The following is a 17,050-nucleotide window of genomic DNA, read 5'->3' as shown; positions in this document are numbered from 1 at the left end:
ACTTGGTACGGAGCATGCACCAACTCATCTGCAGAATATATTCGTAAGAAAGCATGCCCGATGAGTGGAATTTCAGCATAGTGTGCCCGATACATGAGAAAGGAGACCCTCTAAATTGCGCCAACTACAGAGGCATTAATCTCCTTAACATTGCATATAAGATCCTTTCTGCCGTATTATGTGAACGTCTGAAGCCGTTCGGCAAAAACCTGATCGGTCCTTATCAGTGTGGCTTCAGAACAGGAAAGTCCACTATCGACCAAATTTTTATACTACGGCAGATCTGGGAAAAAACCCAGAAGCTTCAAATCGACACCCAATATCTCTTTATCAATTTTAAAGCTGCGTATGACAGCATCCAAAGGGAAGAGCTCTACAGATCAATGTCTAGTTTTGGCATCCCTGTCAAACTTATCCGTTTGTGCATAATGACGATGGAGAATGCACGCTGATCTATCAAAGTCGGAAAAGATCTCACCGATGCATATCGTTCTGGAAAGAATTGTGCAAAACTCAATTGTCAACACTAAAGGCACAACCTCCAAAGGCCCATCCAATTACTCGTATACGCAGATGATATTGACATGATTGGAAGATCAAAGCGACGAAAGCGAACAAGATTGGGTTTAGTGGTTAATAAGGGCGAGACCAAGTATATGCTGTCATCAAAAAAAGACATTCAACAACGACGATTTGGCTAAAACGTCACCATGGACAGCTATAACTTTAAGGTAGTTAAGGATTTTGTCTACCTAGGCACCGCTATAAACACAGACAACGACACCAGCGCGGAAATCAAACGAATAACTCTTGCAAATCGCTGTTTCTTTGGACTTAGAAGACAATCTAAAAATAAATCACTATCTACTATAAGACACTCATCTTCCCGGTTTTCATTTATGGCGCTGAGGTCTGAACTTTATCAAAAAGAGAAGAGAGTGTCTTAGGATTCTTCGAGAAAAAAATTTTTCAGGTGATTTTTGGTCCCGTATGCATACTTGAAGAATGGAGGAGAATATATAACGACGAACTTTACGGGCTGTACAGCGACACTCAATATGTTAACAGAATTAAAATCCAAAAGCTTAGATGGCTAGGTCTTCTAGAGCGAATGGATATCAACACTCTAGCTCGGAAGGTCTTCGTACCCCATGCCAAGGGATGGCGCAGTAGAGGAAGACGGCGCACGCAGTTGGCAGAAGACCTCAACCAACTTGGCGTGCGAAACTGGAGACAACTAGCTGGGGACCGAGCTAGCTGGAGACGCATGTTGGTTAAGGCCCAGGTCCGCACCGGAATGTAGTGCTATACCTTAAGTAAGAAAAATGTTCAGAGATAATAAGATGACAAAATCTTTTAAAATTAGGTAAATCACTAAACATTTAAATTTTACTAAATCGCTTAAAATCGTTTGTGCGTTTTTTTGAGTATTTCAATACGACATAATTAAATTTAGATTACGGTATTAGGTCTTTTAAAAAAATAAAAATGTCATAGCGCCGAAAACATTTTTTTTTAACATTTCTTTGGTTAGTACTCCTGAACCTTTGGGGTTAAAACGCCCCAAAACTTTTTTAGAAGAGAAAGCCAAAAAGCCCTCGGTAAAAGAAACGTCTGAAGCCTCTAGATTACGGAAAATTCTTTCAACTAATCCAGCTGCTTGAAAAATGAAGACGGCTCCTGAACAAATTTAAGTAATGAATCGCTGAACTTACTACTGGACACTCACCTTAGTGGTAGTTCTCTTACCGAAACTTGCAACAGTTATATAAGTTCAAGTCCCAATACAACATATCCACAAGGTCTGATCACAAGGGACAAGCTACAATGGGCTCTCAACAGCTTCAAACCATTTAAATCTCCAGGAACAGATGGAATAATACCAGCCGAGTTACAAAAAACTTCAGACATAATTGCCCCGATCCTTGAGGCTATTAATACCTCGGCATTGGGAGAAGTTAAAGTTGTTTTTATACCCAAAACAGGTAAATGCTCGCAACTCAATCCTAAAAATCTAAGTCTATCATCATTCCTTCTTAAGACCTTGGAAAGATTAATTGATATCCATTTGATTGCAAGTATTGATACAAGACTTCTGTCTTTGTCTCAACTTGCCTACTGTAAAGGTGAATCGGTGGAAACAGCGTTACACACCTTAGAACGCACCATCAAATATTCCCTCCATTATAAATATTCCACTATTGTTGCTTTCCTTGACATCGAAGGTGCCTTTAACAAAGTGAACACATCTGCACTAACATCGCTAAACATAGAGAGTTCGCTTGGGGAGTTAATTCATTTAATGCTGACTAGCAGAATAATTAACTCAAAAGGTGGCTACTCTTTTTGCAGACGATTCGTTAGTAGAGCGACATCGCAAGTTAGTGTTCTATCCCCTCTCCTCTGGAACCTAGTGATAAATAAAATCCTAACTTGTCTGGATGCGGATGGTTTCAGGGTGATCGCCTATGCGGATGACGTTGCCATAGCAGTTGCAGGAAAGTATCCTCACACCCTAAAAGAACTCTTACAAAATGCCTGAGACAGACTAATACTTTGGGCTGATCGGTGTGGACTGGGTGTTAACCCACACAAAACCTATTTAGTTTTATTTTTGAGGAGATACAAAATTCCATTTGTCAACCCTCCCTATGTTAAAGGAATAAACTAAATTGGAAACGCAATGTACGGGAAAGAGCCAAAAAAGCTACTGTAGCTCTCTTTTCTTTTGGTAATAAATGGGGCCTACAACACAGAATCACGCATTGGTTCTACACATAAAATTAGACCGATTTCAAAGTACGGTGTGACAGTATGGTGGACTGCTTTAGAAAAAGCTTTAAACCGCGACAAATTAAATAAAGTGCAACTTTCAGCTTGCCTATGTATAAGCGGAGTGCTTCGCACGACCCCGTCTGTGGCACTGGACACCTTACTTTACCTAACACCTCTTGACATTTTTAGCAAACAAATAGCTGCAAGCTCTGCGATTCGCCTCAAAGTTTCGTCGCAGTGGATTAGCAACAACATTGGCCACTCCGATATTCTTAGGTATTTAGAATCAATTCCACCATCCGAAAACTGCAATTCGGCAGAAATTTCGAGATTTCTATACCTCCCAGATCTTTCTGGGTCCATAACTGTCGATCATTTTTAATGGAGATGGCACAACAGTTTAATATTCACCTTTGCTGGGTGCCGGGCCATAGAGGCATTAAAGGTAACTGTAGGGCAGATGAACTCGCCAGGAACGGTACAGTGCCGCCTATCCTTCCACGTTTATCAAATGCTGGCATACCAATCGCTACTTGTAAGCTGTTGCTAAAGCAAAACGCGATGAAGAAGGACAACACCAGGTCGAACAACATCACCAAGTGTCAGGTCACAAAAAACATCTGGCCAACATCTGCTATTTATAACAAGATCGTATATAAGCTCGATAATAAGTGTCATAACCGGACACTGTCTAATAGAAAAGCACGCCATGCGGCTAGGCGTATTCTCAAATGACTTTTGCAGAAGCTGTTTGGACGAGGAAACAGTTCTTCTCCTTCTCTGTAGATGCCCTGTTCTAGCTCAAAAGCGCAAGAATTACCTAGGAGAATTCTTCTAAACGATCAAAATCATATCAGCGTAATCAGCCTTTCACGTTTTGTAAGTGACTTAAACTGGTTCCATTGAGCTTAGCAGGAAGCCTCAAAATTCATGTGGTATCACAATGGGCCATTAAACTGGCCTAAGTGTGTTCGATTCCAACATAGACAGCCACTTTAACCTAACCTAACCTTGGCCTACGTCAATTTGAGTTTAAATTTTATTGAAACATTTTAAACATTGAAAAAAAATGTCAGTTGAGTACGACATTGAAAGTCAGTCTGGGTGATATGACATTTTATTTGGGCCTGTAACGTTTTTTTTTGTGATATTTTGTACTACATTTTTACTTGCGACATATAGGAACTATATGGCAAGTTTTGCATTCGTGCAAAATTTCGAACTCGAGATTTTAATCAAACATGATATTACGATGGTAGAGAAGTCGAAAAAAGTGGGTCCCGCGATTCCGTCCGGTCGGTTTTGTCTGTCTGTCCACGCTCCTACAGCCTAAACCATTGCTTCGATTGAGTCCAAACTTGGAAGTTAAGGTTTTGAGCAGATTCGCGTTAGGCGTTTTTTTCATTTTTTTTTTAAGATCGAAACTAACAGTGGCCACCATACAATTTTTTTGGTCAAAAAACGAAAATTTGAATTTTCTCAAAAACAAACCGATAGATTTTCTTTAAATTTTCTCTAAAATTTAATTTTTTAATTTTACTGCTTTTAATAAGAAAAACAAATTTTTGTATTGCTCAGGAAAGGTACCGCTCATAGAACCGTTATTTTGTTTTTTAATTTTCTCAGCAACTTATAAACCGATTTCAATAATTTTTTTTCTGAATGAGCTCTTATACTGCTTTAACAATATTTGATTATCAAAAGTGCAATTTTTTGTTATTTGGATTTTTAAAAAAATATTGAATTTCATTTTTTTAAAACTCGATATCTCAAAAACGGGTCAGCATTTTTTTACGAAATTCAAACGTAAGACGTATATTTACAATCACTAAATAACTGCATTCCAAAAATATTTTTAGAACAAAATTGAAAAATTTTATATATAAAAAATTAATTTAAAAAAAAACCGCTCTAACGATTTTCAAAATAAAAATTTGAAAAATCAACGGTTTTTTTATTTATAAAATGGCGTTTAAATTTTTGAAGACAAACTTCTTTTTCAGGTAAAATTTTATATTATTTTTTAAATTATTTTAACTGTGCATGAGCCCGAAAGAGCGCATTGTTTTGACAAAATTGTAATTACATTCCTATCTTTCATCCAAATTAATGCATTTGGACACATTTATATGATATATTTAGTCAACAATCTATTTTAAAGAGTCTATGAAGAAGTATTATCTTGGTAACTTTGTATATGTGATTTTAAAATATTATTCTTTACGAATAAGGTTGTGAAACAACCTGGCCTTCGCCTATATAAAAAAATAAATACTTAGTACAAGTTAAAGAAACTGGCCAGAAAGAGTATATGTATTTTCTATTAGTATCACTTTTTCAACGTATACACATTGTACCTATTTATAAAGGTATTACGTTACAACTTCTACAACTTCTGCTTACGTGTCACTTTATAACTAAAATCCCAAACGCACAAAAGCCTGACTGTAAACAAAACATGAATAGCAATTTCTTGTACCTGTTCGTACCTATGCTTGTTAATTTTTTAAACTTTAACAAAATAAATAAACTGAACGTAAAAACTTCATTTTAACGCTGAAAACCTATAGTAAAGAAGGAATGTAGTATAGTACCTTTTAGCTACCAATAACATTCCTTCATTATCATCACAAACATGTCCTTATCTATCTATCTGCATAAAGTTAAGCTCGCCAATGAACTATTCTTTATTCGTTTTAGACATCGACCTGCTACCTAACTACACAACCAATAGGCGATCGCTTTACAATTTAAACATTTATGGTCTGCCTCTTTCTTATCTTATTTATTTTCCATCCTGGTTCTTCTAATATGAAATTACAATAAAGCTATCTAAAGGAATAAAGCTTTTAAGGAACAAGTTGAATCTATTTCGAACGCATCGTAGCTTTATACATAATAGAAACCATTTTTCATATACAAAGATCGTACGGAAGTAAAAGCAGACTTATGAATGTATGTAAATAAAGACAAATATCGGTAAAAGATCCTAAACAGCTGACGTAAGAATGCAAAAGTTTGTTTCGTCCCCTTATTAGATGCAATATTAAGCCATTTTGTTTTTTATATAAAGTACATTGATATAAATAAAACAAAAACAAATTCATCAACCTTCATATGGAAGCTCTTTATGTGAAAATATATACAAGGATAGACTCAAGTAGAATGAAGGAAATTGTGTAGACTTTTTGGGTCGAAAATTAATTATCTCCCTTATTCTGCTGGCTGCTTATAGGAATGGAAATAATATTTTTCTCTCGCTCCCGCTGAATTTCTCCACTTTCGATACTAACGCCACGCCAACGACTCGGCATCTGGTCGCCCTAAAACTTTCTGCTCATGAGAGTACTATGGTTTTTATATACAAAGATCGTGCGGTTTTTTTGACAATTCAAATGGCATTTATATCTTTGAAGCCAAACTTATTTTACAGGTATATTTTTAAATCTCATATAAGTACTTTTTTAAACAGACTCTTTGCATACAGGAGCAAGTTCGTGCGACCCAGTCGTGCATTTTATTCTTTTTAGGCTCTGTGTCATTTTATAATTTGGGTTACATGTATGTTGTTGGGTTATCGTCGTAATGACCAAAATTAATGTCACTGAGCCCAACTCATTCTTTTGGGTAAATTGATAGGTAACAATTTGGGCGTTCTTCTATTTTCTTAAAAAAGTTTTTGGGCTCTGTGACCAATTTTGGGGTCTATAACATTTTAGGATTTGGACTTTATTGTGTTGGTCGAAAAGACGTAACTCCTAAAAGTATAGATTTCTATTTGTACGTGTATTTATACACTGTGTGTTACCAAAATTCCGTTTGCTAATTTTTTTCCATTTTAAATGCGTTCCAATGAAGAGATTTAGGGTAAATTGAAGCATGAAATAAATAAAAATATCTATTCTCTAAAACGAAGGAGTTGCCAAAAAACTTAAAATCACACTTTAACTATTCAAAGTTGTTCATAGAGATATCGAATCAAATTGAAGTAGTTAAAACATTACTAACATCTCATGCTGGTAGCAGGCTATAAGCCTGTATTAACACTACAGTGCGCACTATAAATCCAATTAAATACATTTTTTTTTTTAAATATTTCTACGTTCGTGAACAGAATAAAACGCGTGCAAAGTGTTACTCCACGCCTTTTCCAAATTAACAAGAGGATTTTCTGCTGCAGTTACTTGTTTTCTTATTTTTTTCAACAACAGTAAAGTTGGTTTACTTGTTGCCTGCCACATGCAACTCTCAATTGTACGTATATTTTGGTTATATAATTAATATTTTGCGTCATGCGTCAGTCTCTGGGGTTTGGGCTTTTAAGTCTGCAAGACTTCCTTTGCACGTATAAAGTGTCTGAATAAATCGATCATAATATAAAGGTACAATTTTGAACTTGTTCCTGACATGATGGTTTTCAAATCATTCTTGATGATTTCCAGTCGGCTTGATATGAAAAGTGAGATCGATACAAATTGTTTTCCAATTAGACTCAGAAGAGCTTCATCATCGGAGCCCATCGAGAATGACAAACAACCTACAAAAAATCGGGCTAAGGATCTGTGTAGTTCTTTAGCATGTCTCAATAATGTTGACCCACTTCTTTACAAAGAAGAAGAAGTTATAGTGGTACAATGGCGCGGCGGCGTCAATGGCACACGGTAGTGGCGCGGCATACCAACCATACGATATATAATTTCAAACCTCAAACTCCTCTGCCGAAAACTCAGACTTCAGACCGACAAATAAAAAAAATGAGAATTACTCGTTTGTACTCTGTAATTTTGAGCAATAAAACGTACGAATAAAAAAGTTTGGTTTTTTTCTCCGCACAGTTCTTTTCAATTCAAAGTTAAGTGGCAGAGAAAAAATTTGCATCACTCGGGAGAATATGTTTAAGAATGTATCTTCAATTAAATTATTTTGCATCTTTTCCCGATGAAACTTCATTTTGTTAATTTGTAACAAAAAAGATGAAAGTATTTTATGAGGATCTTTAAAAGTTGTTTTACCAGTTAAAAGATAAAGTAACCTATAACCAGTTTTGGTGAAGTGAAAAATTAATAGGTTCCACAATTATTTTCACTTTTTAACTTACAATTTTTTCGAACTAGTCAAAGTATTGTCTTTTTTAGCCACTCGGAGAAATTAACTTTTATAAAGGTCTGTTGACATTTCCACCTAAAATATAATCCAAAATGTTTGTCTCCTATGATAAATCCTAATTTCATCGTATTTTTAGTATCGAAGATTTAAGAGGAAACCCAAAGATATTATTTCGGGAACACAAAGTTTTCGAATCTATTGCGTTAAAAATTAGTGAATTATGAAGATGAGTTAAATTAAATTTAAAAGATTTAAGAAAGATTGGTTTTTATTTGCTAACGTCGCAGTGTGCGACAAGACTACATCAACGCATTGGCATTAGAAGCAGAAGATGCTGCAAACAGGTGCGACAGCAGGACCGTTTAGAGAATGCACACAGCTCAAAGCAACACCTGGTGAAAGAAGTAGACGGTACTGTAATTAGTTCGGTGGATGAGCAAGTCAGAAAGTGTCCAGCCCACAGCAGCTTGGAAAAGAACTTAGAAAGAACACTTAAACGGAGTTTTTGCAAACAATGTGCCGTCGATGCGTTCTGAACAGAATAATACCCGAATCCGGACAGCACCTCCCAGCAGCGCCAACGTCATCAAGCGAACTGCTTCATCCACTCATAAAAGAGGCGTGGACCACTGAAAGCTTCCCCGGTAAGTGGAAGAAGGAAATTATCGTCAAGCTCCCAAAAAAGGGGATGTAACAAAGTGCGAAAACTAGAGAGGAATTTGCGTTCTACCTGCCGTTACCAAAATAGTAGCAAAAGTCAAACTGGAACGCATCAGAAGACACCTTGAGGCCATACTCGATGCCGAAGAAGCAGGATTCCGCGCTGGATCCTCCTGTCTTGATATCAACGTTGAATATCGATCACCACTACACCTGCTGATCATCGACTTCGAGAAGGGAATATATCTGGTTAACTTTAAGGAGGAGAGGCATCCTAGAAAAACTAATTGCTATTATTAAAGCAACACATGATGGATCGAAGTGTCACGTTCGGTACGATGATAGGTTGTCAGATGATTTTAAAATTCGAAGCGGAGTCAAACAGGCTGTATTCTGTCACCAATATTGTTTTTGTTGGTAATAAGTGATGTACTGGGCGCAGCTTTGTCAGGTAGCGGAGGGGTAAATGGAATTTGATATCCTATTTAAAGCACTTGGATTACGCGGACGATGTTTGCTTACTCTCTCAAAAATCATGGATCACTATCAAATGACGAAAAGTGAGGAGAGAGAGGCAGAAGTTGTGGGGCTGAACATTCTTTCCGCCAAAAACAAAAATGATCTGCCTCGGAACCCGACCATACTCTCAAATAAAAATTTCCTCGCAACCAGTGGAAAAAGACCTTTCAATGCCTTAGAAGTATCGTCTCCATCGAGGGCGGAACCGAACAAGACGTCATCTGCCGCATCGGCAAAGCAAAAGCGACTTTCGATATGTTGTCGAAAATTTGGAGAAATAACTCTATCAGCTTAAGAATAAAGCTAAGACTGTTTCGCTTGGAAGGTTACTTCGGCCATTACAAGAAAGTTGCAAACCTTCGTGAATAGATTTCTTTGTAACATCCTAAGGATTTTCTGGCCGAACCGTATATCAAATGAGGTCCTTGACAGAAGGACAGGCCAGGAACCTAGAGACTCTATAATACCTACGCTATATGGATATACGCTTCGAAAAGGTAAGGACTGCATGCAGTCATAAGAAGGAGGAAAAGCTGGACGACCGAGAAGCATATGCCGCAGGACAATCCAGGCGGAATCAGCGTCACTAGGCAAAAGTTGAAGGGTTCTGAAACACATCTCCAGAAACCGTTCACCATGGTGCTTAATTGTAGTAGAGGCCCTATGCCCCTTAGAGGGTTCCCAACGGACTTAACAGTTCAGAGGACCAAAGTAAGTAAATAACTTTGCTTTAGCAAAAGGATACATTAATTTTGCGTTAATAAATCGGTACCAAACCATTTCTTCTTACATCCTTGGTGGAATATGTCTTTCTTTTCAATTAAATTTTGCAAGGAGTATATAATAAGTAGGTCTTAGGTATACAATTCAGCTGCATAACTTCACTTTTGAACCTAACCGTAATTGATATTTCGGCAATGCTGTTATCGTCCCTAAAATAATTTCTCGCTTCCGAGTTATTATTAGGTTGACAGTAGAGCTGCCTGCATTAAGATCCTTTTACGGTATTCATGTATTTCCCTCGATGTTTAATGTCAAAGAAGCTTTTAAATTATTTTCGTTAATAAAGGGTGTTTAGATTTTTAGGCCCGATGTTGATTTTGAACAAAATACAAATTATTTAGAAAATGATTGTCATTGTTTTTTATTATCAATTCAATTATGTATAAAACAAAATATCGGCAAAATCGCAGCCGCGACCTCGACTGCACACGATCCATCCAATTTTTCAAATTCTTAATGGCGCTGAAGCATGATTCACTTTCTATGCCGTTAATGTCCCGAATAATATCATCCTTTAGCTCTTAGATGGTATCGACTTACACCTTTTCTTTCAAATAACCTCAAATTAAGAAGTACAACGTTGTCAAATCCCATGATCTTGTAGTCCAATTGACTTGGCCACCACATGATTTAATACAGCCATTGGATTTGTCGTGAAAAAGAAAAAAAATCATTTGAACGCCCATTTTCATAACAATTTATCCACTCTTTACAATTAAGGTTTGGTTTCATTCCACATTTGCTTGCCAAGTCTAGTCAACCAAACTGTTTTTGTTCGTGTGGCTTGAAGTGCTGTGATATTTCTAATTTCAACATAATAACATAGTCGGATGTGTTTGATGGCAGATGACAAATTCCCTTAATAAACTATTGTAGAAGCTTGTCAACTGTTTCGTACCGCTTCGTTCCCAATGTTTGTGCCACGTAAGACATGACTGATTTCGATACTGCTTCAAATATCTTGAACTTGCTGTTATGTGTTATACTGTGTTATTAAGACATCGATTTCAAATTGCACTAGTTACAGCTTTAGCCTTCGCTAGTTTCACTCTTAGATGATTGTCCATACTTATGTTTTTTGCTAAGTAACCTCCAACTTATTTGAAATCCGTGACAACTTCGATGAACTCTCCATTATAAACCCATTTTTCGTTAGCCGGGTTGCGACCTCCTTCACTTTTGAAAATCAACATTTTGGACTTATTCAGATTTGCTATAATATTTGGTAGAAAAAGTCGATACCATCTGATACGAACTTTACAAGGTCTTCAATAAACAAGGCAAACAGACTCCACATCATTGTCTATCGGAACACATTCTTTTCCATATTTAGGAACGTTTGGGCATTACTTTTTTAGGGTAAAAATGTGGTCAACAATTGAAAAACCTGCACCATAACCTGCCTGATACTCAATTAAAAGCTTGATGTCCTCGATTCAATAATTGAAACGCAAAACTATATGTTCAACATTTTCTATGAAGTATTTAAAAGAGATATGCCTGTTAAATTTGACAGCTCGGCCAAACTTCCTTTTTTATGAATCGTGAATCATTCCGGTTTACGTTTTTGTATATTGTATATTGTCAGTCTGCTTATAAGCACTGCTCTCATAACTTATAAAATTCAGATGGTCTTACAATTTTGATGCGTATGCTTTTTTATTCTTTAATTTCATAATAGCTGCTATCACTTCTTGGAGGCTTATTGTAGCATTTAGACCTTCATTTCTTAAGCTCAGAGTAACGTATTGAAAATTAAGTTTCCCTTCTGTTGGGTTTAATAACTTGTGAAGTGGAAAACTTCGTTAAGTCATCGACTTTTTAAACTTTTTTCTCTAGATCAAACCACTGTAGAAACAAAAATTGTAAGGTTAAGATGGACTACGAAAGGTTTATACGAATAAAAATTGTTGTTATTATTTCAATAGTAGTGGCCATGGCATGATGGTTAGTGCATTGGATTGTCATGCTAGAGTTTGTGGATTCGATCCCTGCCTGTGCCATCTAAAGTTTGTTTCACCGGTACTGCCTCTTGCTAGGAATGGACAAATTCCCTAAGTGTCACGAAAAGTGCATTCTCAAATAAGCCGTTCCGATTCGGCTTAAAACTGTAGGTCCCCTCCATTCCTGACAACATTACTCGCACACAGGAATGGTTGAGAGTCGTAAGTCACTAGGCCCTAGTTCTCAATGGACTGTTGCGCCACCTAATATATTAATTTATTTACTATTTCAATGGAGCTCAGGTTTTAACAGACTTTTTTTCTGCTAGAGTTTCCAAAAACTTCTTAAATAACTTCCAGATGTTTTTCTTCAAATACTTTTTTACTTTGCTTATGTGGGAAAGTTACACTTATGTACATTCCACAACCTTTATTCAATAGAAAAATAAAAGTTGGTGGTAAAATGATTAATATTTTCAGGTTGATATTGCATTTCTAACCTTTTTAAATTTTGTATTTTGTCCATAATTTTTATAATTAAACAATTCGTATAACAGTAAAATAATTGAAAAGCTAAATCTGCAGTGTAAGAATTAGAAGAGCCAATGTTATGAGAGCCAGTAAGAGAGTGTATTTCAGAAGCTTTTTAAGAGATATTCTTATAAAAGTAAATTAATTCCAATTAGAGAGCTTGGGATCAAACTTTTATAGTGATATTCTGTATACTTCTCATTTTGTTGCACATATGAATGACTTTACCGACAACGATGTGTTGAGTTAAAGCCAGAAACAATACAAACGTCGACGAACGGTATCAGAGTTCCCTCAACAAGTCGGTCTTCTGGCTGTACTGTTGTTAATTTATGATTGTCTTACTGAATCTGTTCTGTTTTCAAAACACTTTGTTTTTAATTCAGGTTCTTATTGAAATTAGTTAGAAGCACTTATTCGGCACTGTTATAGATACTCGTACATGCCATTCAACTTTTGTACTGTCAAGTTTCTTAACAATGGTAACATTACTGACAATTTAAGTTTGTTTGTGTGTAATACTCCTGGCGTGATGGTTAGTGCTTCGTAATGTTATGCCAGAAGTGTATGTTTTAACCAGAATACAGATTTCAATATTGAGGTTCAAAAACTGTAATGTTAAAAAATAATGCTTTAAATGTATTATTTTAACTAATTTAATAAAATTTAATACCCACATCTTCTATAAATCAATCAAAGTACCATTCCCACCGGGCTTGAATTTCCCTCCGAATTTTCCATTTGAATGCACATATTTCACTTAAAAAACACAAACCACCCGTAATATAACCCAAACCAATTCCAACCCAAATCGACGTCAAATCCTTCACTTGCATCGGTTTAAAATTTCTCTTGGTAGTCAAATCATTCAACTTCAACTTTCCCGCCTCAACTAATTCATAAAAAGTTCTTCGTTTCCAAAAATCCATTAGTCCTGCCGATTGTATTTCGAGAAGTAAAAAATTCATAATATCTTTAAATATTGAATTTTCATAAATGGGAAAAGCCATGGGAATATTTCGAAACAAACACATTCCCTTGGGTAAGCGAAATATTGGCTGACTATAGGTTTTTTGTCGATGATCAATTATTATCCATTTGATATTGGTGAGGACATATGCGTACTTTGTGTCGAAAGAAAACTCCAACTTAGCGTAATTGGAGAAGTTTTTCTCGAATAGAAAAATACCGTAGTATTTGGTGCGAAATTGTTCATCAGATTGAACCAAACGATTGACCTCTTGTTTCAAACTGTAAACCTTAAGTTTCGATGCCAATAGGTCATCAAATGACTGGATTCTTGGCTCACTCGGTGGATGAGTGCTATAAGTTTGAAGAAATGCCCCATACAATGTGATGACGTTAAGTCCGAGCAAAAATACTAGCAAGTATATGAGCTTAATAGTGATAGATGCTTTAGTTTTCTCTTCGGTGAAAGATTGACCAAGTATTCCTCTGAATATGCTGTCATTGAAGAAGTAGTTCAACAAAGAATTGTATCGAGTAGAAGTAATAGTTGTTGCCCATTCTAATAAAGCGGAGAAAATTACCATCATTCCAATTATTATGATAAAGGTGTTCCCCTCGAAAATAATCATAAAAACCTTGGAGATCGACATTCTTGCTTCTACGGGCAACATAATACACCAATCCACCAAATCGTAGGGATATGTAAATGAATCCATTGGAATTTCAGGATAAGTTGCTGCAGCTGATATTTCAATAGTGTTATTTAGCACAAGCTTGAGTATGACTTGAGATGGAAGTGATAAATCGAAGTTTGAGGAATTAAGTGTCGCATTGTGTTTGGTGAGAAGAGCTTCGAATAAATGACCTAGAAATCCCTTTAGAACGGTGTGGCCATATTTGTTTCGAGTCACTATCATAGTGTGTTTTGGTCCCCCAATGAAAATTGGCAGTGTGTACCCATTTAAATTCCTGAGGCGATTTGGAAATATTTTAGAATCTTGGTCTCCTTGTATCCAAATATTTTGTTCAACAACAAAAGCTGGAAAGATTGTGAAAGAGTAGAAAATTGATGAATTCTTAAAATCGCCCAGAATAGCTAAGGCATTTATCATTCCGGTGTTCCAGCAAAATTTAAACACGTTCTTCACCAATTTTTCGTTGCTGAGAATATAAATAATTCTGCTCGTTCTTATCTGGTGTAAGTCATCTAAAAGCCGACCAAGAAGTTCTTCATTCCATGATTCTAGGAAAATAACAGTCAGAATATTGCGATTAAAAGATTCCTTGAGAAGAAATGTTTTCTTTTCCGTCAGTTGAATTAGAGGGACTTCTAGAGAATTGTGAAGTTTTCTGAAAAAATTCTCCTCTGTCGTCCCGAAAAAGTTCGATTGTCTTAAGATTAAAAGACTATCGAATGCTTCACGTTTCTGAACTTCTTTCAAAAATTCAATAAGTTTTGAATCTGATGAGAGCTTTTTACTTTGTACCAATTCAAATTTTACTGCCACCACCAAGAAATAAACAATGTAATCCATTTCAAAGTATTCCTAAAACTGTGACTGTTCTCATCGAAATAGCTCACAACCACCACGAAATTATTACAATGCTTGTTATTAAGTAGTAACTGGTCTCATAGGCCTTCTCGCAGGCCTTAATCAATTTAAGGACTTTTGAATTAATTAGCGTTGAACACGAAGTTTTAGTTAGGAATCGTTTTAATTACAGGATTCTATAGAAAAGTTTAAGAGCCTGATAAATGTATATGTCGTCTGCAGAAATATTCGTGTTGGTTGATAACGTTTTTGAGTGTTGAATGAAAGCTTGGAATACATTTCGAGAGATTTTTCTTCTCAAACAAACTACTTTTCATTATTGTTTTATCAGGCATATCGATGACTTAAGCTTATTAAGTACTCAAAAGACAAAATATGTAACTGAATAGCCAAATGTTTATGAATTAACCACCTTAACAACTCAAAAGAGCGTTTGACATGAACATGCATTCGATTCCATCAACACGAAAGTTAAGTAGATTGAGTGAAAAAGTTTTAACTAATTTGAAAAATATCGTGATTAGTTACTAATTTAATATTATCCAATACCCGAAAGTGAATCATTAGTTACAGGGTGATTTAGATGGGGAAAAAGGAACAAATATTGGAACATTTTTTAAGATTCCTTTGATTAAAGAAATATATTGGAAAAATGCTTGTTTATTATTTATTTTATCTTTAAAAACGTAAAATTTTGAAGATGTTCTTTCTATCTAAATCCGTTCCATATTCCTTCGGTACGGAGCAACGTGAAAGTTATTTTCATAGTCAGAGCAGGAAAATGTTCGGAAGTCAATCCTTAAGGTCTAATACCTATAAGTCTATCATTATCAAGTATTGATACAAGACTTATGGATGCTTTTCTTGATATCGAAGGTTCTTTTAACGACGTCTATACATCTGCAATCAGAGCTGCACTAACATTTCTGAACGCAGAGGGTTTGCTTAGGGTGTTAATTCATTTAATGCTGGCTATAGCATAGGGACACGGAAAGTTAGAGTTTCTTCCCCCCTCATGTCGAATCTGGTAGTAATTGAAAGTGTTACCGGTCTATAAAAGAAGAGTGTTCGAATAATTTACTTAGCTGATGACGTTGCTTTAGTGGTTTCAAGAAAAATAGCTGCGAAACAATTCGACAGAAACTTCCAGATTTTTATACCTGCTGAATCTTTCTGGGAGTATAAAGCATTCCTGAAGGACGATCCAATCCACTTTTTTACAGATGGATCAACAAAAAATGACGCTTATATCGTATATTGTCTTATAGAAAAGCACGCCACGCGGCAAGGCGTATTCTCAAATGAACGGCTGTACGGATGGGGAAGTAGAGGAAACAGTTCTTCACCTCCTTTGTACATGCTCTGATCTAGTTCAAAACCGCAAGCTTTATCTTGAATAAGTCTTCTAAAACGGTCTAAACTATATGAATCAAACTAACATAATCAGTCTTTAATGTTTCGTACGGACTCAAAGTTGTTTCATTGCGCTCAGAAGATATCTTCGTGTTTTTAATAAGTTTTAGAAGAATGTAATATTGGGAAAAGACTTTACAACAATAGAAATCACAGAACATTTTACACAACAAAATATAATGAAACTATTTATTTTTTTCAGGAACTTCATCTTCCTAATACCCTGTATAAATATGCGTACAATGCACGAACATATTTCTATAAAATTATGTTGATAATTACCAAAAAAAAAACTTTTCTGATATTTCAGATTTGTCCTTTCTAAAACAGTGATTGGTAGTAAAAGAAAATCGTGATAAACTTTTCGAACAACCCTTCCTTACAATATATAATTTGTTCCAGAATATTTGATTTCTTCACTATCTCGCTATTTAAGAGAAATGTCAGTATTATTTAAACCAGTCTCTAGTTATAAGCAGTTTGTTTAAGGTAAAGATAGAGATGCTCTACCATAGTCTTTTTGGTCTTTTCGTAATTCTTACAAGTGTAGTAACAAAATTCGTGCCACAAGAAACTCAATACAACGCAAAACTTCTAAGCTTTATCGATGATATCCACAAAATCGAAAAATTTCAAAATGTCTTCCTTCTGAAACCATCGAACCGGAAAATCCAAATCGATGGAGAAGATAATTTCGTCAAAGAACTTTCTCTTACTCTTGAAATTCCAATAATTCTTTCAACCGAAAAAACAACTTTTTATTTAAAAGATAAAATCTATGATAGTCTTCTAACTGTG

At 35.7% G+C, this 17,050-nt stretch overlaps 1 protein-coding gene across 1 annotated transcript; it reads right to left on the bottom strand.

The window, feature by feature from the left end:
* Positions 1-12,319: 12,319 nt before the first annotated feature.
* Positions 12,320-14,821, bottom strand: LOC129940619 (uncharacterized). Its single transcript, XM_056049009.1, has 2 exons — positions 12,991-14,821; positions 12,320-12,927 (listed from the first exon to the last, which is right to left on the bottom strand). Exon 1 carries the CDS (start codon positions 14,819-14,821, stop codon positions 13,007-13,009), a length of 1,815 nt encoding a protein of 604 aa, XP_055904984.1. The 3' UTR covers positions 12,320-12,927; positions 12,991-13,006.
* Positions 14,822-17,050: the final 2,229 nt, after the last annotated feature.

Source organism: Eupeodes corollae, chromosome 1 (assembly GCF_945859685.1).
Source record: "Eupeodes corollae chromosome 1, idEupCoro1.1, whole genome shotgun sequence".
Lineage (NCBI taxonomy): Eukaryota > Metazoa > Arthropoda > Insecta > Diptera > Syrphidae > Eupeodes > Eupeodes corollae.
The sequence above is the reverse complement of the archived record's forward strand: the minus strand, read 5'-3'. Positions and strand labels throughout refer to the sequence as shown.